The following is a 27,861-nucleotide window of genomic DNA, read 5'->3' as shown; positions in this document are numbered from 1 at the left end:
GGAATGAACGCCAAAGACTCGGGACAGCTTGAAGACGTAGGAGAGGAAACACGCGACACAGTTCCCTGAGTCAAAAACCTGCACAACCTCACCACTGCCCACGGAATCACAAATACAACAGTCCACCAAATGGAACAGCACAGGTGACGGGACCCACAAAGCCTGTGCAACTATGAGTTATGACTCTCGCGTGTTACAGTCACCCCCTTCAAGGTGGGACTCCACAGCCTCAGCAAAATGGCCCTAACCAACCCATCCTCCTCCATGCCTTTGATCCCCGTGGCTTCCCCACCACCTCCTGGGAGTCCACAATCCTTAACCTTCATTTGTCCAAACCCCACTCATCTAGTGGAGCAATTCAAAGCATGGACTCTGCAACCCCACTGCCTGAGCTGGAATCCCAGCAGCCCCACTGATGAGCTGTGTGCTCTTGGACAAGTTACTTAATTTCTGTCACTTTCTTCTGTATAAAATGCAGATAATAACCAAATGTACCTTAGATGATTGTTACAAGGATGAAATACACCGAGCAGGGCCTGGTACACAGAAAGCCTCCTCCCTTCCCTCCCGCTCCTTCAAGGCCCACCTCCAGACACCAATTTCACCAGGATGCCCCCAGCATGGTCTGGTCTGAACCTTACTTGAGTCGCCATCGGGGCCCCACCAGGTGACAACCCAGGAGAGGACATCTCTTACTCATGTCTTTGTTTCTGGCACCACTGGGCCCAGGCCTCACACACCTCTGGTGCTGAATAAAGCTGCATTAGAAAGACACTGGTATGTGAAACCCACAGATGACAAGCAGAGCAGAAGGGGGAGAGAGCTGTACTCCAGACCGAGAGGAGGACCTAACACACTGAAGCACACAGAAGAGTGGTGTGTAAACGCTGAGTAAATTAACTGCAGTCACCTGGGCTGTGATCTTCAGTGTCCTTTAAAATGTCAATTAGTCAATCAAACAAAGTTCAGCTGCTTTTATCTTCAATCCTTCAGAGGAATGGCCTCACAAGAAGTCTCTGAAACGTAATGGCAGTAACCAAAATGGTAATAACCCAGGACTAATGAAATCAAATTAAAGAATGGCCTAACTATACCTTTGCATTCACAATATCCAAAATTTAAAAATTTAAATGCTGAGATTGACTTGATAATTCTATTAAAAGTATTTTCATATTAAAGAAAGGTAGACTGAGAGAGAAAAAGTCCTATCTATACCTTTACAAAAAGCTGCACATGCATCCGTTAACCAATCCTGAGCACCTCCTGCATATCCTGTCTCTGGAGCTGGGAAGATTGGCAAATCGTGCTAAGAGCTCTGACAGAAAGAAGTCCACGCCTGGCTCACAGACCGGGGCGTACAGCTCCACGCGCCTGTCCCTCATAATCGTCTATAATCGTCACCGCCACTCTCACCTGCTTTCTACCCTCAAGACTCTTCAACGAACAGCCCCCACTCCAACCTGCCATCCTGCTAGTTGACATCTCAGCCACTTTGATGTGGCCTTGTGGTGGGGCCTCAAAAACAAATACAAAGCCAAGGGCTTGTTTAATTCCAAGTAACGTGTGCAACAGACACTCACCTTATTACACACGTCCAGCCCGAGGGCGAAGCTCGGAAGGAGCTGGCCACTCAGGAACAGAGTAACAGGGTGAGCCCTGGGAACAGGCAGGACTTCTGACAAGGCTTTTACATCTCACATGGCCTTCAGATGAGCTGGCAGGCTGGCCTCTACACTCAGACATGATGTCCTTCAAGGCCTGGTTCAAACACATCTCGTTCCCCACTTTCCCCCTCCCCCGCACCGTCCACACTGGCAAGGAAGCTGGGAATGATGAGCGAGGGGTCTGGGGGCCAGTGCTGCTACTGACGAGTTGTTCGACACAGAGCAGTTTCCTCATCTGTAAAGTGAGGATAAAAAAGTTTGCCCTCACTCACCTCAAATACATGTGGAAGCACTCTGTCAAGTTCCATAAAACTCTTCCAGGTTACCTCTACCATAACTTTATACCTGTGTGTTTAGCTCCCCAACTAAATGCAAACTGCTCCAATATATTTCCTACATTTATCTAATGTTTTGCACACACAATAGTTGTTTAGAAAGTAAGTAAATAAATGAATAATGCCATGTCTCTTTTTCAATTTCCTAAGTCTTACAACGAACCAAAACATATAGGAAGAGATTCTGTAATCCTAAGAAACAGCACTGGTGGCATTCAAAGTCACAGCTACAACAAACGAGCAGAATCATCTTTGCTTCCTGAAAGCTGTCTCTCAATTTACAAAATCCCTAGCTCTCGAGAACAGCAGTCCCACAAAGGTACAAATGGAATAGAGGTTGATCTGACACAACTAAACCTTTACGGGGGAGAGGAGGAGGGGGATTCCACACTCAGTGAGGGCTTGTGTCACATACATCCTTTGGGATCTTAGTCTAGGTCGTGATAGCTTCGCTAACAAACAATATGGGAAAACGTTCCTTTATGCAGAGTCAGCATTGTTTTAAAAATATATATAAGCCCTCCAGTGCCTGTTTTTACAAATATTCAGGCCTCACCTTCTAGTTCTCCCTGCCCAAGTGAAAATAAACAAGACTCCTCTCATTCTGGGCAACCATCTCCAGTAGTTTCAAGTCTGGACAACAGGACAACCAGGCTGAGGTCACTCGGGCATAACTGTGTCACTCTCCCCAGCTTCTCACCCTGTGTCCCTCCCCCAACTCAGGTCTCCACGCTCCTCGCCTATTAGAGGGAAAGATCTGACAGGAGTCATTTACATGGGCTGCCCAACAAACCTAAACCCCTCGACAAACTCATTCACAGGGGACCCGTAAACCAGGCACTGCCACTTTAACTGTGAAATCAACTGCTTTGTAACTGAGAAATTAAATATTTTCACCCCTCTTAAAACAGCCACAAGCATCACCAGCAGGTGGGGAGTTCGGCGGGGTGGACAGGTGAGGAGGGTGTTCTGAAGTCATCCCAGGCTTTCTAGGCAAAACCTCAGGCAGGAACCCGGTCATATTCATGCTTGTAAACCCGCTACTGTGCAAAATGCAGTAAGTGTTCAATAAACGTCCTGTCGAAGGATGGCCCAATCACTCACTACCTGCAGAGACTGAGTGCTGGACGATGGAGAAAGGGAGACCCCTGTGGGGCAAAGCCCCACTGCTCAGCTCTGGCTGAGCTCTCAACAGTTTTCCAGACTCAGTCCAGGACCTCTCTTTAGGGGCACAGCCTGGCTCCCACCCGCAGTTCCTCAAACTTATCACAATCTAATACCCTCTTTCAGTATCCGTTACCAAAAGCAAACATGAGGGTTTCTGAACAATGATTTTATTACACAGATCTCTTCCATATAGTACTCCTCTTACAGGGGAACACATCCCCTTGCTTGCAGAGCAAGTTCCCCTCGGGGTATGAAGTTTCTGACAAGATCCTCATCTCCAGCATCCTAAGAGGCCACAGAGCATGGTGACTGAGGATGCAAACTGGAACCAGCCAGCCTGAATTGGACTCTCAGCTCTGCAACTTATTAGTTTTAAGATCTTTGGCAAGTCACTTAACCTCCCTATGCTTGTTTTCTGACCTGTAAAACGGCAGGAATAATACTACCTACTCAAAGGGTTGCCACAAGGATGAAAGAAGTTATTAAGGCAGTCTGAACAGTGTCTGTCATACAACAAGCACCACTTAAATACAAGCAATTCTTATTAAAAGTTCTATCACTTGACGTAAAAACCAAAGGACTTTGAATGCCTTTAGAGCAAAGCTACGACCAAGTGACTGTTCTCACTCCTCCAAATTAAAGTAGATACAAGAAGTGTCTTTCTTCCCCATAACAAACAAAACAGGGGGCACGCATAAAATAATCCCCCAAATATTTACTGACAAGTTCTAAAGACGTAGAAGGACAAGTTCACCTTCAAAATTCTCTTCTTCTGACCCCTTAAAGATGTTCTCCTCAGTGTCAGACAAATAAGGACCTCGTTACGTGTCTTTCTCAACCTAAGGGATCTTTTCCGAGCCCAGGTAACAGGGATGCGTAAGGCATGGCTGCATGTGATTCATGGATGTGTTCCCGCAGAACTTACATAATTCAAGACTGATTACCCCACAGTCTGGGGCAGGGTGTGGGGAAGGCATCCTCAGAACACATAAATCTGCAGCAAAGTGTTGTATTTTTGTTTTATTGGTGCTTTGTAATATCAGCATTATCTCGAATATTTCTCAGCTGTATCTCATAAATTGACAGCATGACATATCAGTGTTTTATCACATTTCTGTTCCAAAGTTACTGATTTTCAGGATGTTTTTAGCACCAGTATTAGCACACTTGGATGTTGTTCTGAAAGCCATAATATGGATTTAAATTATTAACAGATAATGTTAAAATAATAACACAAATGTCACCAAAATCCTTGAAGAAGTTCTATAAACAAGAGTTCATACAATATTGCCAAGGGTTAGTACGTATTTCTTTACAGGAAAAGGTGATGCCACGGGGTAACAAAGCACTTCTATAAGTCAGCTGACCTGCTAGCTTTGAAAATTGAGATGGCTTGATGCATAATTTGGGGAAATGTGTCTGTGAAATTTTGCACATATTGTAATGCTTTTATTAATATTATTTATGTGTCATTAGTTGAAATATGCATAATTCAATTTGCATATAATGGGGAAACAGGAAATAAATTAGGAAATAAATAAAATAAAACTAGGAAATAAATTAGCGGGCTGCCTTTTTTCTTGCTTAGAGATTTAGATCTTGAGGGTGCTGGATCACTGAGAACCACACAGAACCGTAGCATCACAGGTACTGCAGGCACTCACCCTGAAGGAAGGTAGGTCTGGGAGCTCTCGGAACCGAGTCACAATATTTTAAGATAGGAACAACTCCAGATTAAGTATATGTGTACGTGCATGTGTGTATGCATGTACGTGTGCATAAATGTAACTGCAAAGAAACTGACCAGTTGTTAAACTATCCTATTTTTAAAGACTCCAGAAAATTATCTTTGTCAATGTCCTCCTTTGCCAATGCAAATACTGTGTTGTGGCCATAATCAAAACTCCTAAGTCATATTTTTTACATATGATTCTCATTTACCATCTAAGTTACAGCACAGCAACCCCAAAATGTTGGCCTGTTTCTCTCCTGATGAGCCCAAAATGGTGCCTGGAGACCAAAAGCCAGAGTGGAGCTGGCCTCTTCCCTGCCCTCTGGATTCCCAATGGCTCAGTGGGAAAGACAAGTGACTTTACCTCCCCCCTAGTCTGTCCGACGGGTAAAGCATATGGCTGCGTGATTAACTAGCAACGTGCGTCACCTGCAGACCAGGTACCTGTCAGAGAATACAGTCCAAGATTCACTGTTGTTCAATATCTTCCAAAAGCTCAATTGAGAAAAAACAATTTTTTTTTTTTTTTTGCTTGAGGATGATCAGCCCTGAGCTAACATCTGTGCCAATCTTCCTCTACTTTATATGTGGGTTGCCACCACAGTGTGGCTGACAAGTGGTGTAGGTCCACACCCAGGATCTGAACCCACAGACCCTGCGCCACCGAAGTGGACCACAGAACCCAACCACTACACCACGGAGCCAGCCCCAAGAGAGAAACAATTTTTAAGAAAGACTTCATGGATGGTGTCTACACATTCCTCTAGATCCTCTGCAGTGGGGCGGTTTGGCCTGCAGTGTGTCTTATTAAACCAGTACAGGGTTTTTTGTTAAGAAATGTAAATGTGAACGCCTTTTAGGTACGTCATGCACTCTCGGGCCAGCGAGGCCTCCACCCCAACCCCATTCATACACTTACTCACGCGCCAGGACCCTGGAGGCGTCTGGATGTATGACTCGGGTGCTAGATAAAACCTACCCCTCAGTTAAGCCAGGTGTCACAGAGCTGGTTACCTGGATCACACTGTTTCATTCCCTGCACAGACTGCTTTTAATGACGTGAGTAGGCCTAATAAATTTGTCTTATTTATGAAAGGATATTGTCATGGACATTGCTCAGTATTTTACAATGTCTTATAAATGGCTACATGACTGGTTTGGGGTTTTTTTTTTTTTTAAATCTGATGGCACTGTTGAGCACACCACTGCTTCTCTGCCTCTTCCCTCTGTGCGCTAGAAATCTCACAGCGAAATTTGTGCTTACCTCTTGTAATGACTCAGGACATCCATCATTCTTCCTAATAATACTGTCCCTATTAATAATACCATCACTTATTTTTTATCTTATACTATTACATCTATCTTTGAAAGCAGCTTTATTTTTGGAACAAGGAGGGTATAAATGATCAAAACAAAAACCCATTTGCCACCTCTTCTCATAACTTTCACATCAGTTTTGCCCAATACGTATTAAAGTCTACACCTGACAGGTGCCAACACGCTCCCCTCCCTCATCACTTTCCAAAGTCAGCCAGAGAAGGGTGTGAAGCGAGAGGGGAAGCCACTGCTGACCCACTGGCCCCGGGAGCCCCACAAACACAGCCCCTTTCAGGAAGGGCTCCTCTCTACCTCGCCCTGTGGTCCGCTCCTGAGAGGCACCTGTGGCACATGCGCAGGAGCTCTCGGTCCTGGAGCCGTTCACCTCACCCATTCCACATCTCTCATCCACTTCCCCGTGGCTCCTCCCTCAGCTTCAGACCTTGCTATTCACACCAGGGCCTCTACCTGTTCCCATCTCGCCATTTCTCTCTCGGCTCTTCTCTGAGACACATCTCAGGCTGGCTCCTGTAGCTCAGTGCTCTGCCAGCCAAACCGGCCCTCAGCCCTCCTTGCCCCTCCTGGTCCATGCAGGTGCCTCCCCTCTCCATCCACCTGCTCCCAGCTCACTGGTGAAACAGTGACACAGTGAAGCGGGCTCAGATTCCTCCCAACTCTACCTGCCTTGTCTTCTCCTAAGGGGTCCTCTCTGCTTGGCTCTAACCCACAAAGCCTAGACTCCTCGGGGCACTGTCACCCTCATGTGGGCCTAGTCTTGTCCCCACGTAGCTCTTCTCAACAGCACTTCTCCTTCCTCACCTATCAAACCTGGGAATCCATTTCTGGCAAATATGAAAAGGAGAGTCCAATATTTACCTCAGAGACTAGATCTATGGGGAGAGGCAGAGAAAAGAGCAATGAACCAAGAATGACAAGTGATAACGATGTGGCCACATAATCTGAACCTGCTGCTGGATCACATCACCACTGACAACTACAAGAGTCCAAATGATTCCATCTTCTTGGGATGGCTACTTAAGAAATATCAAGGTAACAGCTTAAAATAGTGAGAATAACAGATTATTATAGTTATCTAGCCTTTACTAATGGCATTAGCAATTCTAACGGTAACTTGTTTTAATAAGAAAAAGTCATGTTCACAGGTAAACTAATCAGATACATGAACTTATATATAAGAATTATAAGGAAAAAGTTTATAACAGGTGCCCAGTGAAATGAGGCACACACTCATGTACGTACAAGAGCTTATCTACGAAGAACTGGATACACCATTACCCATGTAAGTTCATACACATGTACGTGCACACACGCACACTCCAGACACAACAGTATTATTTCCACAGGGAATAAGAAGAACCCTTGCATTTTACTTTTAGTTACTCTAGTGCAGAAAACCCAAAATACTCTTTCATAGGAAAATTGCTTATTATGTTCTCATACATTAGCAAACAGAAAACTATGAAACAAAAAGTAGAAAAGACAAGGGCCTTCGATTTATCATAAACCCAAACTAGGCCTTAAAAGGGAGTTACAGTTTGGTAGCCAAGTTCTTCCACAGTTAAATTTTAACCTCATGACCACTGTGAACCCGGTCATTTCTGGCCTTGTTTACAATGGCCAGTACACAACTGTTTACTTTATGCGCTGCCCTCTCTCGTGTCCTCCTGAATGCTGGCTTGCTCAGCAGGGCCACTGCAGGAACCTGTCATCACCACGGGAATACTGACCACGTTCTCTACGGTGCTGCTCAGCCCCTGCCTCCCTGCTGGGCATCAGGGCAAATCCAGCGAGCCTCTTCTGCAGTGACAGGGGACTGGGAAGCTGCCAGTCTAGCAGGTTTACCTCACCTTTCTCCAGACACTAGAGTAAAAGAGAACGATGGAAAATATAGAAAAATATACACAAGTGCATATTTGAAAATAGGAAACGTTGATCAAGTTCTGTGCACAGATGTGATGACGTCAGCATTTCCAGTTTCCTCTTTTCGGCTCCTGGAATAAATCAAGGAACACCAATACAGTACATGACAACCTTGAACTTCTTCCACCACCAGAACTGATCATGAAATTGGTGAAAGTCTGTCATCTGCAAACATTATGACTTGAGGCCAGATTTTTTTAATCAACATTAAAGTGCTGATAAGCAGACTTAACCCCAATTTACTTCGTCTGACACACCAAACTCCTGAGTCGTAACAATCAAGATGTCAAATAGAGGAGACTGAGTACTTGACTGTAGGTGACTAGAGATCTGGACATGTTCAAAAAAGTGTAATATTCTCAAAATGCTTTAAAAACTCAAACTATAAAGATAAACTTCCTACAGGAAACACTTCAAAGTGATCTGGTCTCTGAATAGGTCAGTTTTCTTAGCAAGTTTATTGTACTAACTGCCCAAAGAAAGAGCCTTCAAATTTTCCAGGACACTAATAAACAATCATCTGAGCAAACTTTTTTTTAAAAGCTATGGTTTAATAAGGATCCTGTTCTAGGAGACAATAAAAACACCAGGTTTGTCTCAGGATTAAACACTACAGACGAAAGAAAATACATGGGGTCTCTGAAAATCAGCTAATTATGACCAGCTGCTATTCAATGCAAGTCAGTTCAAATAATGTTTCTAAACACCTGTTAGCTGCCCAGTGCAGAGCTCAGCACAGTGGATGAAAATAGTGGATAAGATCGTAAGCCATACTTTCCTATTTCTTTATCTTATACTTTTTTGTTAAAAAATGGCCACTTTAAATAACATGAGGTGGCAACTCCGAAATCAGCTTCCCTCTCCTCGCAGGATATGGCATTGCTGCTGTTGTTATTGCTGTTTGTTTGTTTAGTGACTTTCCTGGATGAATTCTGTAGTCTGTATTTTTTTGTCATGTGCAGCCAGTGAAGTCTTTGCTCAGTTAACTTAGTGGTCAATTAATGACTAGACAGAGACTTCCTCAAATGCCTTGAACTAACAGGTTTCCCAGCCTTCGCCAAGGAGCCGTGTGTGCGTGTTGGGGCACGCCTTCAATACTTCACCAGTTTACAACTCTGTTTCAGCCTTTATCTTCTGCTTGTGCAGAGGCTCAAGGTCAGCCAGAGGTGAGAATGAGGGCCTCCTCAGGTCTTCCCTGGGCATGGGCACAGCCTTGCCCACATGCAGGGTCTCCTAGAGCACCAGGAATATATCAGAGCTCTTCAAAACCCCTAAGGACATCTCATTCCCAAGATATTCTTTTAAGCTTTTTGGTCCACTTCTTGTGTGTCCCAACTGGTATCACTGCTGCAGGAAACTGCAATGTTAAACAATTGCTGCTGACTGTTTTCAACAGACACCCTAAGAATATGGCTTTTCCCACTAGGACATCTCTGAACCAGGTCAAATAAAGACAAGCCCTGAATGAAGCCCTGAATTGAGCAGGGAGCTTCCAGACAGGTCAGACAGTGACAATTCTCTGGGCTAGGGCTTTTAGGGGAGCTCCAAATCCGTTCCTCCCCCTCCAATGTCTGCTAGGCTGCTTGTTTTAAAGCTGCCAGAGAGCTAGAGAGAGGGGAAGGGAACTCAAACACAAGGTAAAACACAACACAATTCACCGTTCTTACTATGATTCACTCATTTCCCTTGAATAAACACTCCTAGGATTATTGCAAGCCTCTGGTTAATTTCCAGAGTCTGAAAAAGCTGATTTTGATCATTTTTGCCAGTGTTCTCATTGCTTTTACGGAGAAGCAGATTTCTAGAGGTCTTTATTCTGCCATTCCAGAAGTGCTCAATATAAATTTCAGTTTATATACATATTTTGTTATAGAAAAATATGATGGGATGATCATAAAAGACTTTCAAGCAGGATAATACTCTTAGGATCAAATTCTTGGGTAAAAATGAACAGAAACAAAAAAATGTAAAATTTCTATTATTTTTTAAATGGCTGATAATGGTTATTAAGTTACCAAATTTGGATTCTGTTTAAATACATTTAAATCACAATGTTTACAACAAACTGGAAACTGTATCTTCTGCATTTATTTAAACCTTTAAAAAACTGGGTGTGACAATGTTAAATGTGCAAGAAGGAATATGTTTTTTCAAATTCTTTTAAAGGATACACAAGCAAAAAAGTTTGATCACCATTTTCCAATCAGCCTTCTGAAAATTACACTATGATTACGTCATACACACATTCACGAACCTCAGAAACTCCCAGACTGAGGCCCCTAGTCCTTTAGATATGTTCAAGGAGTTTCACAATTAGGCCTTTCCCCCTGATCGCCCACCAGCCCACACAGGAAGCCTCTGCTTCAGGCGTTTGTTCCCTCCCCGTGGCTGCTGCAGCGCAGAATGCAGATTATAAGTGAAAAACGGGAACACTGATGATTAGAAGGCTAACTGCAGCCACTGGTGCCCCACACCACACCTCAAATTCCCTAGGTGTCTAAAAATCATTTCTCGATTAACTGGTGAGTATTTGTTTAATTGAAAAACTATAAAGGTTTTTAAATAAATTTTCTCAAATATTTTGAGACCTTTTCTCCACTACAAAATTCTAAAAGACACTAAGTCCTACACATAAAAGGAAGCTAATACTTACAAAAATATTTTGTCAGCTTGTTTTAATTAGTGCAGGAGCTCCAGTGAGCTCACTAAGCACATCTGTCTTACCCTGTGATTTGGTTTATCCTCGCTCATGTTATTTTAGTGTGTGAGCCCGCTCCAAAGTGGGTAGCAAGTTGAGTACATGGCGATTACATCCAGTTAAACATGTTTTTATGCTTAAACACAAGGCTTTTACTCAGACAAACCACTCTATCCAAATAAACACGGAAGCTTCACACTCTCCCTTGCCCCCCAAAAAACAATGAGCTCTTCAACAGCAATTAACAACTTGGGTTTTTAACATTCTCTCAATATATTCAGTTTATCCTCCTAGACCCACTCTTTTCTTACTTTCAATTAAAACCCACAAGCCTACCCAGCCTTGAGTTCGAACTCAATAGAAAGCTACGTGCTTCTATTTTACCTATTTTTCATCCCCATTCTGGATCTGACATTCTGATATCAGTAAGAAATCTACATCGATAACGACTATAAAGTAGAAAATGCTTATTTTCCTTTTCTAACAGAAGCCATGTCAAGACCCAAAAGGACACGGACCAAAAATACACCTGGTTTAAGCTGAATTTCAGGATGAAGACAGTGGTTTCATAGTTTTTCCTGAATGTTTCTTAAAAATACCAAAGTTTCCCCCTACAGAAACACGGCAATTCCTTGGTTCAGATTCTACCAACACTTCCTGAGCCCAGAGGATCCTTTAGTGATCTGCCCCAGGTCAGCCAGCCGGTAAGCAGCCTTCCCTCCTCCATTCCCACCCATATGCACACAAATCAATAAAGAGCACAGAGCCAGTGTCTATGGAGAGGCGCTGACCAAGAGCTTTATGTAACGAGATCATGGTAAGGAGGTCTACAACTTGGAATAGCGTCTTATTCAAAATTAGAGAACTACTTACTATGATCTGGTTACACAAAAGCTTATCCAAAATGTTCAATACCCATGTTAATCCTCAGAATTACTTAAAAACTAGGTACAAGGAAAACCTAGTGCAAGTGCTTAAGCCTAATTACAATATAAAGGTTTCCTGACCCCAATCTTTGCACTCCTCAAAAACAAAGACAGACAGACAACGAAGCAAATCTACTCTAACAGAATTGCTAAAATCAAAAAAAAAAAAAAAAAAAAAAAAAAGTCATGAGCAAAGGCTTACTTGTCATTCAATGAGAATGAAGCAATTTTCCTTGGAACGAATGTGAAGAAACACCATCCTATCGGTAGGGAGACTATGGACTCGGGCAGCAGAGAAAGCACTGACACTGAGAAACAGAAGCTCGGCCTGCCTTGCCTGAACCCTGTTTGGGTCAACATACCAACTTCCAAGACGATTCTAAGATTACTGTATTTAAATGAATAAAACCCCAGCATGATGTGGCTCAATTCATTTCCCTACCCTCTCCATACCCCAAACTACACCACATTCTTGGACTCCTTTGTCTTCCATGTGCCTTTTCTGCCGTGCTGAACTCCCTGAAAAATACTCTCTCTCTGCTGCCCTGCCTTCCCTTCAACGTAAACCTGGGACAATGCTTTATTAGCAATCCTCCCCACCCTGGCAGTCACTCCGCTGGGATCTAGGGAGAAAAGACAAAGCTTTTGCCTGGGGGCCACACTGCTCAGCCTGTTTCTGAAACGCTGCATCAGCAACCAACAAGCAGGTTATAGAATCTGTTGCAACAAGGAAAGACTTGTCAAAGGAGAGGGTGTGTGCAAGTCTTATACATACCTCAGTAAAAATGAAAACTAGACTCAAGAATCAGTCACGTCTACGTCCTGGCCCAGCAAGTTCACCACACAGACACACTCAACACAGCTTGCTATAATACAACTTGTTTTCAAGAGAGTATTTCATAAAATTTCCTGCTGCAAAGGAAACTCAAAGTTTAGACCCCATCGACATATTAAGCGCCAGTGATGTCATTATAGCTAGACATTCATTCCTTTTCCAATTACTAACTTCTGTGGAACACAGATATGGCTATTCTCAAAGACTCAAAACTATTCATTCCTAAACTAGATGGAAAAAATAACATACCATTTATAAAAGAATTACCAAAAACATCTAGAAATTTCTCTTTTTGCCATAAGAGAATTCGTCCCATTAACTATAATTATTAAAATACATAAATATATGCAAATTTGTCTGATTATATTCCAAATGAATTCTAAATAGTATTTGCAAATTTGTCAAGAGAAAAACATTTCAAATTAATTCTTTAAAAATTCTTACAAGTCATCTTTAGATCACACATTTCATGGAACATTAAAAAATCAGTTATGAGGTAAAACTGATTTATTCCAAAGTTAAAAATTTCAAATCTGAATCTCTCAAAGATGAAGCTTATAAATTGTTTTTAATCAACTGAATCCCAAGAAAAATAATGATGAATACAAACATATTGATACATTTACAGATATACACTGATACAACACATACCAAGTATCATATGCCTATAGAAGTTATTTTGGTAAAATTCATAATATAGTTTGAAATAGTCACAATTTTTTAACCTATTTTAAAATGCAAAATCTAAAAGGGAGGTAAGGAAACAAATGAAAGTCATATGTGAGCATTTCAAATGCTTTTACCACACCTGAACTCCCACTCCACAGGACCCTGGAGGCAGGTAAAGAGCAGAAAGACCTAAAGCGAATCAAGATACCAACACTGTGGGGCGTGATGACAAGCACAGGCCCACATAAATCCTGCAGTACAACACGCCACAAGCAAGGCTAAAATCACAGTGGGATCTGCTGTGACAATGAAACCCGGAGACAGGACAATTCACAGATCACAACAAAACCACCCCCAAGTCACTCTACTCACACTGAAACACCCTCCCCAAGGCTTCAGCCTCCACACAGCTTTCCCACTGGGGGTCAGAAAGGCATTTCGCAGAAACTCCAGAGCAGCTCCCTCCAGGAGCGGGGCTTGCCTGGAGACCAGCAGGCGAGCACTGCAGATTCTCGGGGGAAATCCACACAGCAAGAGCCCCAGATCCGAACTTGCAGAGAAACTGAAGGCTCCCCACTCCCCCAAGGAAGCAGAACCAGGATTCTGGAAGGGTACCATTCGCTGCAAATTTCGTGAGGGAAAGCCCAGGTCTGCCCTGGGTTCTTCCAACAAATCGGAACATGCACTCATCAGGAGTTGGGAAGCAGCCACACTACCACATGAAAAACTAAGAACCCAAACCCCAACTAGAAAACACTAAAAGTCCCCCGAATCATGACACAACTATTTGCTTTTTCAAACAGCTGTCAGTTTGTTTGCAGAGTTAGTCACAAAAATATCGTGTTATCCTCACTGTCTACAGATAAGAACATTTGGGTTCAGAAAGTTAAGCAACCTTGGAAAATGGCAGATCTTGGGCTATGACCTGGGTCTCCCAAATCTCACAGTCTTTGGAAGAAGAAATGATTCTGGGAACCTCTTCCACATCACAGACACTGGAGAAGGCACAAGGGTTGACTGGACGGGCATGATGCACAGGGTGCGAACACACTCTTGTTTCAATTGAGTGCTATGTGCTCATTTTATTAACATACAAATGTAATTTCAATCCAAGAGCCAGAATGAGAAAAATGAGAACTTTCTTATGCCTCAGGATTTAAGTTTGTTATCACAAGGAAATTACGGGCAACTGAACCTCAAGAGGCCTCACTTTGCAGCTCAGTTCTTGAGAAGAGGCAATAAATAATGCGCCTTTATCTACAAGTTTCAAAGTCCTATATTGCTGGACTAAAAACTTGCACATTCAGAAATGTGCAAGAAGTGACAGGTGTTGGACATGCAGCTCAGCTGTCCACTGGACAGTAGGGGTCAGGGAAGCCGAGGGGCAGGGAGGAGGGCGGGGAGGCGGCAGGAGCTGCCACCAAGCCTGTGACACAGAGCCTCGCAAATTCAATCCAGAAGGGAGACAGAACCTCACACTGCAACAGCATCACTGTGCCCCGTACCCAGATGAACTCAGTCAGCGACCTGCCCAGACCACTCTTCCTACAGGCGATTCCACAGATGACCTTCCTCTCATCTCTCTTTCTCTTGAGGTTCGGTCTCTACGTGGATGTTCTGTGATAATACAAAACTAACATTTCTAACCAACGAGAACATCTTACACAGAACAAAGAGATAAACAATAAACCAGGGAAAATGTACGCCAAAAGGTATCCTGAAGGGCCAGCCCGGTGGCGTAGTGGTTAAGTTCGTGTGCTCTGCTTCAGCGGCCCAGGGTTTGCAGGTTTGCAGGCATGGACCTATGCACCGCTCATCAAGCCACACTGTGGGAGGCGTCCCACATATAAAGTAGAGAAAGATGGGAACAGATGTTAGCCCAGGGCCAATTTTCCTCAGCAAAAAGAGGAGGATTGGCAACAGATGTTAGCTCAGGGCTAATCTTCCTCACCAAAAAAAAAAAGAAGAAGTATCCTGAATATATAAAGACTTTGTGCTAATCAGTAAGAACACAAATATCCCATTAGTAAAATGGACAAAAAGCACAAATAGGAAAAACATATTAATGAACAGCATACATGTAGAAAGACATTCACTCACTGACAATCCAACAAATGCAAAAAAAAAATAACAAGTAGATGTGATTTTTCATCTCTCTGATTGGCAAAGCTGAAAATGGTTCTCTCAATGCACACCGAGGGATGTGAGGAACAGAGTGCATTACAACATCATAACATGGCAACAGGTAAACCCTTTCTGGAGGGCAGTTCGGCAACACGCATCAAAGCCTCAGGAATCACATGCCTTGTGACCATGATTCCACCTCCAGGACTTCAGCCTAAAGAAGATGATCACATCCCAGTTATGAACTGTGATCCATCAAGAACAGGAGGCGTTAGTTCAGATGTTCACGGTCTCCATGATTCCAGGACCAGCAAGTCATGAGAAAGAATCGGATCAAGATGCGTGCACAATGTGTGGGCAAAGTGCTTCTTTGGTCAAGTGTTTTCTTGTTTGACAAATTTCAGTTCAAGTACCAGAATTAAAAGCATGAGATCTTTTAAAAGTAACTTAAATGGCTCTACTGCTTCCTTGATGTTTTTATACTGAATTTAAGTCCTCTACTTAAAAACTTGCTCATGATTTATGCACGTGTGTGTGTCTGGTCAAGACAGACCTAACATCAAGCAGGACCTAACTGTGGCATCAGGGTGGGCACACCTCCCAACCTAGGTGTGCCTTTTTTACAAAAAGGGAAGGAGGCCATCGCTGGAGCCGAGTGTCCTCGTCCTCAAACACAGATGGCAGACTGCTGGGTGTCACATCTGGCTCCTAGTAAGGACTCCATAAAGGGCAGCTGGGGTCTCACCACTGTTCCGTCTCAGCCGCTTCTCCTTTCTGTGGGGTCTATGAGTTCTGCAACTCACCTACGCCACACACCTACCATCCAGGAATCTTACCTAATCTGCTTCTGCACTGCAACACATCACTTTGCACTTCTAAAACTGAACGCCTGACATAGTGGAACCATAACATTACAAGGCTAACGTTTCTGCAACGCATAAGCACTGCCCAGTAAGAGCAGATCAGAAGAGAAGGAAACCACTTGGAAGAACTCTTAGAGCTGCCCCGTGTGTTAGACATGCACGTTTCTGCCTCTTCGACTGAAGGACACTTCCTGTTTCTCAACGCCAGGCTCTCTCCACGACTTCCGGCAGCACAGTGTCTGTTCATTAACAAGGGTCACCAACCATCCCAGGTCCAGCCTCTCAGATTACAGACTGCACCTGCTGCCAATCAAAAATAGCCAGAACTTGATTCTGTACCTTCCCCAGTTTCCATTTCTGCCCAGACACTGAGCTCTGTCAGGCATAACAAGTAGTGTGTCACTTTTGTTTAAATATGATTCTACTAAATATTATACTGAAACAATCCTCACATTCAGGAGTGCTCATTTAGAAACCTAAAACAGAGTTTGTGATTCAGTTGCAACATTAGTGTCCAAAGACTCTCCTGAGATGTTTTCATAACTTGAGGATACATGATCTAAACTATTATCAAACTTATGCTTACTCCTAGGGAAAAACATACATTTTAAATTTGGCAAATATCTCCCTTACTTATATGAGCAATTTGATCCCCTGCTAACTTTTGCCTAAATTCATCTACTTTATCAGTTTTATAAAGATATATGCCTTAAGGCCATCTATTTCTAATAAATTTCCAATAAAATGAAAAATAGAAATCCTGAATTATAACACTGTCTTTTGCTAACTATCTGTAACTGCTATGATCGGGGTGATGTGATTTTAACGACACTATATTTTGAAGGGGTCCAGGATTTGCCACTGTGGCCTAAAAATTATTTTGAGCTGAAGGCATTTGAGTTCCTGAAATCTCTTATCTGCCTAAAAGCAAAGCCTCCCAAAAGAACTCAATTTTCACAAATCCTGTCCCCAGGAGTAACCAGGGAAGACAGACTCTCATTACCAGTGATAAGTCTCCACACTACACCTAAACAAACACTGTCATTAAACTATCATTTCTCCCATCTATTCTCTAGGGGCCCATTTATCTTCCCAAAAAGTTATGTTTTCCCCTAAGTGCCTTTCTCCCCTCCCCTTCTCCTACTAAGATGGTATCTAAGCCACAAACTCTAACCACCCCTTTGAGTCATATTTTTTCTGTGATTAAATCTATCTTTTCTGTTGCTAATCTGTCTTTTATTAGTTCAATTTGCAGGCTGCCAATTCACGAACTTAACAGGGTAGAGGAAAAGTTTTCCTCCCTGACAATTTATATCTGTGAAATACACCGTACTATGAGTATATATGAGAATGATGCTGATTTTCTTATTAATTCCAGTCTAAGTAATATGATTAACACTTAACACTTCCTCTTTAAGTCTTCCTCTTTCCTCATGTTTCTTTAAACTTCCTCTTCATATCTTTCTTGTCTCTACCTCTTAGACTGTTTTCAAGTATTATCCTCATAAGTGAAATTTAGCAGAAATAATTTGTTTTCCCTTTCTACTTCTGATAAATCAGAATATACAATTATTAAGTATTAGAAATGCTACTCATTTTTTGCCAGTTTATAAAAACCTCTTAAGTACAATCAAGCTAAAACATCATGTTGATTAAACAAAGCAAGTTGCTATTTCACCAACCACTGAGAAATGGAAGCTTTCTGAAATATACAGAATTAAAACACACAGTCACTTTGTACAAAACAATGACAACCCCCTCGCCAGAGTTTGTTTTAAAACTGATTCAATGATGATAAAAATAAAATGACAAACCAAGATAATGAGTCCAACCTGGCACAGAGATAGACACTTTGTACCCAAGTACGAAAAATAAACCACAGGAACAACCCCCTCCCTCCAGAGAAAACCCTTTCTGCTCAGATGGCCCCAGCCCCTCCCTTGGCATTTGGTTCTCTGAAGTTAACCTCAATTAGCTCATCTCCCATGGCTCGGAAGCACAGGGATGCTGGTGACCACAATTAAGGCAGACTTGCCACACAGCAGCCGCGACACTACCATCCTGATGTGCAGAGAAGGAGCTGGAAGCGACTGAAACACCACGATCGAAGGTCCATGGCAGGTTGGACCGCCAACCCTTGACTAGCTGTATCAAAAGAAGAATTGCCAAAAGATACTTATTCGATGAAAATGTATAATAAATTTACAAGCTTGTCAACAACCTGTGATTATCCCCATCCGCAGGTTTGGGTGAGCAGGTCCCTGCTTACAAACCTCAGGGATGGTTCTGCACTGGCTATGAAACAACTAGATTTGACTGTCTGGCTCCACTCCCTTTCCAGCCTCGTGTCCTTCCACTGCACCTCAAACCAGCCACAAACCCCCGGCGGCAACCAGAACTCAAGGCTTTTTCCTACCTCGCTCTGCCTGAAACATCCTTCCTCTGCTTTCAGAGCTAACTGCTTCTCTTCCTGCAAGACTCAGCTCAGAGGTCCCCTCCTTCAGGAAACACACCTTTTTTCCCACTGGGCATACATGGCACATGATCATGGCTCCCGGTGTCTACGTGTCTCTGTCTGAGCTTCACCACGAGCCCATGGGGGCGTAAATTCCAATGCCTCCAAGTATAATCCTACATTGTACTTCCAGTCATAGAAGACAGTAAGCACACAATAAATGTTTAGTAGATGGACGAGTGCACAGATGAACAAAACAATGAATAAGCAAATAAAAATGAACGCATGAACTAATATGAAGCTTCTAGCTACTGCCTGGAGAGGGGAGGGTCTTTTGTCTGAGTAGTATTAAGCCCTGGCTGATCCCCAAAGAACACCCTGAGCAGCTCCGTACCTCCTTTCAGCGACTCTTCAACTCCTCGCGCTTATTTCACTTCTCCAGATCTTCACATCCAATTCCTATATTTAATCCAACATCTCACAAGCGCCTGCTCTTTATTTCATAGCTGCCCTTGTGTAGTACAGGTAATAACCTACTTGCACTTGTTTCTAGAAAGGCTCCCAGCCAGACCATAAGTCCCTTGGGCCCAATTCTTTTGTCCTTGTCATCCCAGAGCCTAACACAGTGCCTGACAGACAGCAGGCACTCGACACGTATGAGATGGAGAAAGGAACGAACGAGGAAAGGAAGATGTAGCAGTTTTCACACTTTGCCTCTTACTCTTTCTTTCTTTTTGCTGAATCACCTGATTTTTCCAGGTGAACTATGATCAGAGAGAGATGATGAGGGAAGAACGGAAGATTATTTATAACAAATCAGTGCTTGAATAAAAGCCTGTACGACAGTAGTCTTTTTCTATATTAATATTCACAGACCCTTCGCCACCATCTTATTGTCTCTCAGAATCCGTCTCAACAGCATAACAGTTTAACAACTTTTGTAACAGGACAAGGTGGAACAAATCACAAAACTATTGTTGACAGTGCCCATATCTGCCCTGCCCTGCGCCAAGTACTTTCACATATGTTTTTCTTAATCTTCAAACACACCAAAGGGTTGCATCTAGAAAACGGAGGCTGAGAAAGGTTAAATAACTTGCCCCAAAGTCACTTTGCTAGTAAGTTGTGGTGCCCAGGTTTACACCCAGGTCTGTTCAAACCTCACGCTTTTTGACTGAACCTTTAAAAGTTCTAGGCCTTACTTCTTAAGATCAGAATAATGGTGCAACAGAATTTCAAAGGCCAATGCTTTCACCTTCACTGTCACCAGCTGCTAAAATACCATTCACCATTATTAGATATTTCGTTGAATCCTTGTTAGCCACCACGTCACTAAAGAGCACAAAAGTCCCCAGCAGAAATAGATGCAGCCTTGGAAAGTCCCCTAAGTGTGGCAGCACCTGCTCCAGCCTCTCAACACTGGGGTACCAGCAACTCTCCAGCACGTCTTTAAAACAAGAACCAGGCCAGGGCGATGCCATGGGGAAAAGGCCCTCTGACCACAGCAGGGTCACACTGGCATATCCTTTCTATAGGGAAATCTGTCAGCTTGCATTAGAAGTCAAAAATATGCATATCCTTTGACACAGCAAGTCCACAGGTAAGAATTTATCCTAAAGAAGTAATTGGATAATGCCCAGAGATGAATGAATAAAAACCTAATGACCAAACATATCTTTTTGCAGAATGATCAAATCATCCAAGATGCAGACATATGATGGCATATTACACAATCATTAAAAATGGGGATGCACCTGTATATTTACTGCTCTGCTAAAACATCCACAAAATATTGTATGTGTAAAAAGCAGATCATAAAATATACGATCTTTTCAAAAAGTGTTTATGTACTTTTAAAAGTCTGTAAGAGAAAAATTTAAAAGGTCACAAGAATATACGGTATATCCAAATGTTAACAATGGTAATCTAAGTGATGGGATTATGTGTTTCACTAGAAAGTCAAAGAGAACTTTGCCTATTTTCTTTATTTAAAAAATTTTTTTCCACAATGCCCATTTTATTACTGGTAAAATAATGAAAGGATATTTTTAATTAAATCAATCCCTTAAAAATGCCAAAGAGCTGGTGACCAAAATTAGTCAGGACAGATCTTTTTTCCCTAAAGTCTTCCTTTGGATGCCTTCAAGTTCTTTAAATTGTTCATAGCTAAAAGCCTGGAGCAAAGTCATAGGAGGATTAAGCTGCCAAGAGATTTCCCAGTTTTAGCTCATGTTTTCAATTTGGTACAAAATGACATACATTCTTGGACTTATAGGAAAGCTGACGTGGAAGGTTTAGTTTCCAGAATTTAAGCTCAGGTCCTGTAACAAGTAAAGAGAGAAAGAGTGAGGACTGTGCATAAAACACCATTAGCAGAGCACAGAATACTTCTTACTATAATATACAAAGTGCACATGATAAATCTTTGATGGATTTGGCAATATTGTCTACCAAACCCCATCACAAAGGTGAATTTCAAAAGACAAGGTCCAAAAGTAGCAGATATTTTTAAGATCTGACAAAAGTAACTTCCAGGTAAGGCAAGAAAATGTCTTCCAGGATGACAACGGTCCTCTACATACCTTAAACCCTCAATAAATATTCCTTGATTTGAAAATAAACAGCAGATAAACACTCTTCATTTTCCTTCCAACGACTATAAGTAATTTAAAAGTAGTAAGAATTCAAGTAAACACCTAAAAAGAAAAACTATTTCAAATATACTACAAACCTGGGGTTATAAAAAACGTGTTCGGTGGCCCGAGTATGCTGCAAAATACAAATCTTGTTCATAGGGAACAGACGGCACTCCAAAACTCGATTTGTAAACATACGTATGGAATTCAGAACACACTTTCCCATCAAGACAATGTTATAATGGTGGTTAGCTCCCAGCCTGGCCCATGAAGCCTACTGAGTGGTTAGCGAGAACCATTTAGCCCATCTGCATTTCGGGTAAATGGCACCCGTGGCCTAATGAAGAAACCCAGGATGCTGGAAGAACAGGAATGGCCCCCCTTCACTCAGAGCCCAAGGCTTCCAGCTGAGTCCCTCTCTAGAGAGGCTCTCCAGCTAAGGGATGCCATCCCCCAGGTCATACCCTCTTCCTGGGGGCAGCCCATGTCCACATGATCAGTCAGTGGGGAGGCGGGTGAAAGGCCCTGCCCCCAGGCCTCCAGGTAAGAGAACTCTTCAGGGACGAAAAGGCTCCAGAGCTCCCGTCTCCAACCCCATCACAGCCAACTCCTCCCTCTGCCCAATCCTGCTTCCCTCACTCTCCCACTAGTAATGACGCCAAGAGCACCTCCAGGACACCTCCTGCACATCAATCTCTGTCTCAAAGACCATTTCCAAAATCTAAGACAAATAGCTAACACTTAATAAGCTCATATTATAAGTCAGGCTACAGACAGATATCTTACTATATATGAATGGGTAGGTACTAAAATCTCACTTTAAATATGCAGAAACTGAAACTCAGAGAAGTCAAGTGACTTGCCCAAGATCATAGGGCAAGTAATTTGAAGAGCCAGGATGTGACTCAAGGTCTACAGAATGCGAAGGCAATCATTATGTAAACTAACTCCGTCTACTAGAAAGAGTTGTTGAATGAATTCAAGCCCACTCAGCAGCCCAGGGGTTCTGGCGGCCATGAGGAATGAGTGGAGTGGTGAAACACAGTTATCCATAAAACAGAAATTTATACAAGGACTTGGGAGCTAGGCCCATTAAAAACTAGATACTATGAAGAAGGGTTCAGATATTTTTAGGCCTTAAGCAAAAAAGCAGTGGCCTAATGGAACCAGAATTCCAGAATGAGGCTACATAATTATAATCTACTGCGTGATTACTAGATCTTAAAAACAATGATTGGCAAATCTTGTCCACCTACAATCAAAAGACTACAATATGTGCAGACAGATGTTTACTACATAGTAGAAGGATGGCGCTTCCTCATCTTTTACTCCAATCCCTGCAAAAAGCTTCATTAACCAGTTATCTAAAAATGTACTAACAAATTTCTTACTAAGAGTACAAAGTCCTTACAATTAGTATTTAATTTACCCAACTTCTTCAACTACAACCATACCATAGCTTCCCCAAGTTCTCCCTAGCAGCAATCTTCTGTCATAGAATAAGTAGTTATTGACACCTGCTGACAAACAGTGAGCAACTAAGAACTAATAGTACCCTGCCCTGGCGGCCACACTGCCCAAGAACCACAAGCCATAAAATTTCTATCAACTCCAAACAACCACAAATGAATACTATCAACTTTAAGTGAAGTCATTAAGTTTGCATGCCTACAGATGTAGATCTCAACAGAGTTGAACAGTGAGAACCACTTAAAAATTTAGTAGAATGTGGATTTCCTACACCCTTGGAATGTTTGATTTGTAATATTCATAATCCCAAAATCTAATGTCACAGTTCAGTAAAAAACTGAAATATACTTAGAAATACCATAATAGTCCAATTAATGTCATTTTAAAATTCAAAAATAATTGAGTCTTATCAGCTGATTCTGAGAGTTTGCACATATCTATTACCTCTTCTTTTAAAAATTTACCAATGCCACCTCTCCCACCCCTACATTCTAAAGCACAGCTTTAAATGGCAAAAAAAAACAACTATTTGTAACTTCCTCATTTACCAATTTTGCATACAGGAGGCCTCAGCATCCAAGTTCAGTTATCAACTGCAGTGAGAGGTTCCTCAAATTAAGGTGGATCATTCACTGAGACTTCTTCACACTATGTCAGAACCAAGAATCTGGCATCATAAAATTCAGCTCACTGCTCTAAGTCTGTACTTTCTCAAACTCTGATTACAGCAATGTTTGGCCAATTTCTTCCTTTTTTTCCTCCATTCATTTAATAAAACCAGCTCCAAATCAGAAAAACGTAACTTCACACATATACAGAACTGCTAAATATACCTGAGTTTGCCACTTCAGAGGAAAAGTAATAAGGGGGCACTATAGCCAGCTTAATGTTTATGAATGAAGGGATACCAGCAGCCTAAGAAAAAAATTCCCTCATAACACCTTAAAGTGGCCTAATCTTTCAGAGAAAGAAGAAAAGGAAAACAGCCAAATTGAAGCTTCCACACAGACAAAAAATGGCAGGGTAAGCCAGAACCACCACTAGAACAGGAATGCCAGCTTGAGGACCAGGAGGTCCTCTCCTGAGTACCACTGTATCCTTTAATACTTAACACAGTACTTGCAACACTGTTAAGTGCCTAACAAGTTTTTCAGTGAATGAATGATTCATTGATCACTTACTTTTCTTGAGGAACTTGACTACAATACAATGAGCCTTTAAAACAAGAACTGGGTACTGGGTAGGGAAGGGACACTGAGCCTCACAATAACCCTACAGGGGGCCAATACAATAATTCTTTTTTTTTTTTTTTTTTTTTTTCAATTTTACAGGCGAGGAAATTGAGGCTCAGAAAGACTGACCTTCCCAAGACGACAAAGTTCTAAATGGCTGAGCCAGGAGTCTGTCTTCCTTGCCCTCTGGCACATCAATACCAAAATGAAGTTTAGAGCTAGGAAAACAAAAGAACATGGAGAAGACAGTCTGGCCAAAAGTTGTGTTATCAAACATTCACAAATGGGATAACTTCGTTCCTGGGGGGGAAAAAAAAAAGTCTTCCTATTTCAGTATTGCAGAGACACAGCCAACGGGGCCCAAGGTTCTGTTTCTACAAGACTACACTTGAATCTAGTTCACAGCACTGTGGCGTTCTTCTAAGCGCGGTTGCCCTGTTTAAAAAGCGACTCATCTACATAAAAAATGGCTTCAAAAGCTGAAAGCTACAAGTTAAAAGCCAGATATAAAGATCCTAACCTCCCTTCAGTAAAACAGACCTATTTTCCCTTCCCTGAAAAACTGCCCGACCAGAGGAATTCAAAGGACTGCCCAAGGGAAGTGAAAAGCGTCTGCCCAGCACCCTATAACGACAACCACGTCTCTGCAGCGACAACGGCAATCTGTCACCGCTTCACTACCGCCTGAGCGCCCCTCCAAAGGGGCAGCCAGGCACGACCTGAGATGATCAGGCTTCCGTCTGAAGATGTGAAGCAGAATTACACAGAAGACGATTTTTTTTTTAACTCCAGGCTGAGAACGGAAGCCAAGTTCAGATTCTCTTCCTTCCTCGAGCGAGCAAGAGAATTAAAGAGCACTCCCCTACACACGCACACACGCGCGCGCAGTAAACACGTCTCGGGGCCTGTCCACCTGTGGCAATCGAGCCGGCAAGCCCGGATTCCCCGCGGGGAGAGGCGGGTGGGCGAGGGGGCACCGGGAGGAAGGAACTGCTGCCCAAGTTCTCAGTCGGACCGCTCCTCGCACTCGGGCCGCTCCGCCCCCCCCCCCCCACCGCAGGCCCGGGCCCCGGGCCCCTCGGCGGGCGCGGCCGGACCCGGAGGAGCCCCCGCCCGGCGCGGGCCCGCCAGCCCCCGACGCGCATTGTCCCCGCCGCCGCGCCGCCCGTCGGGGAGGACGCCGGCGCCCGGCCCAGGCCCGTCTTACCGGTCCTGGCGTCGCCCGCGGCCGCGGCCCCCGCGGCGTGGGCGGGGTGGGCGGCGCCGGCGCCCGCGCCCCGGGCCCGCCGCTCCCCGGCGCCCGCGCCCGCCGCCGCCGCGCCGCCGCCGCCCGCCGCCGCCAGGGCCGCCCCGCCCGCCGCGCCCGCCGCGCCCGCCGCCAGGGCCGCGGCTCCATTTTCCTGCTCCTCGCCCCTGCTGGTGGCGGGCGTGTTCTTGCGGCCGGCTTTGCTGGGCTTCGGGTTGGGCCATGCCGCGGGCCCCCGGGCCCGGCCAGGCGGCCCCCGGGCGCGGCGCTCCGGAGGGCGGGGCCTCGGGGCCGCGGCCGGCTCCTCGCCGTCTAGCCGCGCCGCCCGCCGCGCGCCATCCCGCCGGGCCTCCGCCTCCTGCAGCCGGCGGCCGAGGCTCGCACCGCGCGGGCGCGGGCGGGACGCTCCGGGCCGAGGAAAAGGCGGGCCTCGGCTTGTTTTGATTCGGCTCCGCTGACACGCTCCGGCCCCGCCCCGCCCGTGACGACACTGGGGATTCGGCCTGGCCGCGCCCACCCGGTGACCTCACGGCCGCAGGCCCCGCCGCGTGACGTCACGCCGCGCTGAGCCCGCCGCCTGGGTGACGTCATCCCGGCGCGCTCCTCCCGGGCGTGCGCAGCGCCCTGCCGGAACCCGCCCGCCCGCCAACCCGGCGGCGCCGGGAGTCGCTCGGTGGCCTCCCGACCGTCGTGTGGTCGACGCGGAGAGCGGTACGGTCCGGGAAGATCGGCGGGCGGCTGGAGCAGGAGCGGAGAACAAAGGGTTCCGGATTAATAATCCATCGAAAGGCTGTGCCCTTCAGGATTCAGTCATTACAGGAATGGGGTTGAGTTCCTGGAGCAGGGGCCTGAACAGCAGGGTCCCTGAATGGGAAGCCGTCACAGGCTGGTGGTGACACAGTTCATTCCAGCAGGACCCGCCAGCCAGGGATGTGACTGAATGTTGCCTAAAAGGAAGCGGGCCGTGCCTGGGGGCAAGCCCGGTCCCTGCGGATAGGGCCGAGTTACCCTGGAAGGCAGGTGTCCGCCTGGTGAGCAGTGGAGATCAGACGACGGCGCCTGGGAGGGCAGGCAATGACCTGAGGGCAGGAGACCCCTGCGCAGAGTTTCCTGTGGTCTCTTTTTGCTGCAACTCCGTTCTGCCTTCTTGCAGACCAGCTCTTTCCTAGCCGTCAGGTCCCAGCTCCGATGCCTCACTTCCTTCACGATGGTATAGCAGATACCTTCCCGGAACAGCTGTCAGAAGTACTCCCTGTTCATTTCTCTCATCCATCTCTAATTATGTTGTCAATGTACATGTTTACTTACTTCCTATCTGCTTCTCAGTCAAATGAAAGCTCCATAGTAGGAGATTTTATCTGTCTTGGGCGCCTCAGGAAACAGCTAGCATCTATTTGTTGAATGTATAAATTAGGTTCTTTTCCCATGAAATCTATTTTAGCTGACAATACAGTTTTCCGTAATTAACCCAGCTCCTCAGTAAAGGCTCTGTGGCTGTGATGTGAAGCATAAAGAGACAGACAGAAAAGCACAGAGAAGAATGCCCTCCCTGTGCTCACCTAATGGGGCGGTTCTGGTTGGGAGCTCTGGGCTTGCACAGCAGAGTTCAGAGCCACAGGAAAGAGGGCTGGATATTCCGGAGCAATTGCTGGTTGGACTTTTTGGTAGGAAAATGATGAACCTTTTAATTCCCTAATATTGTCATATTGGATGGATGGATGGATGGATGGATGGATAGATATTTTGTGTCTATATTTTCTTGTCTATTTCTCTCCATACACCAACATCCTCTAAGCACTAGGAGAGCAAGGATTGAGTTGATCTTTCTAACTCTGCAGAGTCTAGCAGACAGCCTAAGGCACAATCAGTGTTCAGTAACAATGTGTTGAATGGAGAATGCCTAACGCACTCTTCATCTGGCTACATTTTTCTGAACCTTAAAGTCTCAGCTAAATTTTTCTTGAGGAAGTCTTCTCTGACAGCCCAAAGCTGGACTCGTCTGCACATGCTCCCTGTACCTTTCCCACCGCAACAGCTTGCACACACAGTATTGAAATTGTTGACTTGTCTCTTGTCCAAACCCCACTAGACTCTCAGCTCTGTGATGGCAGAAACTGTGTCCATCTTAGTCATCATTGTATCCTTGGTGCTTAGCACAGTGCACGGTAATAAATGCATCACAAATACATGAATAAATAAATGCTTTGAAGGGAGATGCAGGAGGATATGGTAGCCACTTGGATGTGAGGGATGAAGGAGAGAGTGAAATCAGGAAATTCTGAAAGCTGGAGGAAATGATGATGGTAGTTAATTAAATGGAGACTTCGGGGGGGACAGTGGAGCTGCAGAGAAAGATAATGGGTTAATGTGGCCCGTTCAGACTGAGCTTAATTTCATTACTGTATCCCTCACTAGAGGTGGTTGAGAGATCTCAAAATATTTTGGTGACCTTGGCTTTGGCTTTTCTTTTTTCCTCTTCTTTTGTTTCTTTGCGTGTTTTTTGTTTGTTTGTTTGTTTTTGAAAGTGGTGAGAATGAAGAAGCTTTACGTT

General features: G+C 44.3%; 1 protein-coding gene across 1 annotated transcript in view; it reads right to left on the bottom strand.

Moving 5' to 3' along the window:
* Positions 1 to 27,861, bottom strand: part of HECA (HECA ribonucleoprotein granule regulator) — a 46,091-nt gene that overhangs the window by 17,016 nt on the left and 1,214 nt on the right. The window contains exons 2-3 of the mRNA XM_087424962.1: positions 25,841 to 26,048; positions 25,272 to 25,715 (exon numbers count right to left, since the gene is read on the bottom strand). Coding sequence (XP_087281088.1) covers positions 25,272 to 25,715; positions 25,841 to 26,048 — 652 coding nt within the window. The remainder of the gene's footprint in view (positions 1 to 25,271; positions 25,716 to 25,840; positions 26,049 to 27,861) is intronic.

The sequence above is a fragment of the Ceratotherium simum genome, chromosome 38 (genome assembly GCF_057802395.1).
Source record: "Ceratotherium simum simum isolate JZ-2026a chromosome 38, ASM5780239v1, whole genome shotgun sequence".
NCBI classification, from domain to species: domain Eukaryota; kingdom Metazoa; phylum Chordata; class Mammalia; order Perissodactyla; family Rhinocerotidae; genus Ceratotherium; species Ceratotherium simum.
Note: the sequence above shows the minus strand (reverse complement) of the source record. Positions and strands in the feature narration are given on the sequence as shown.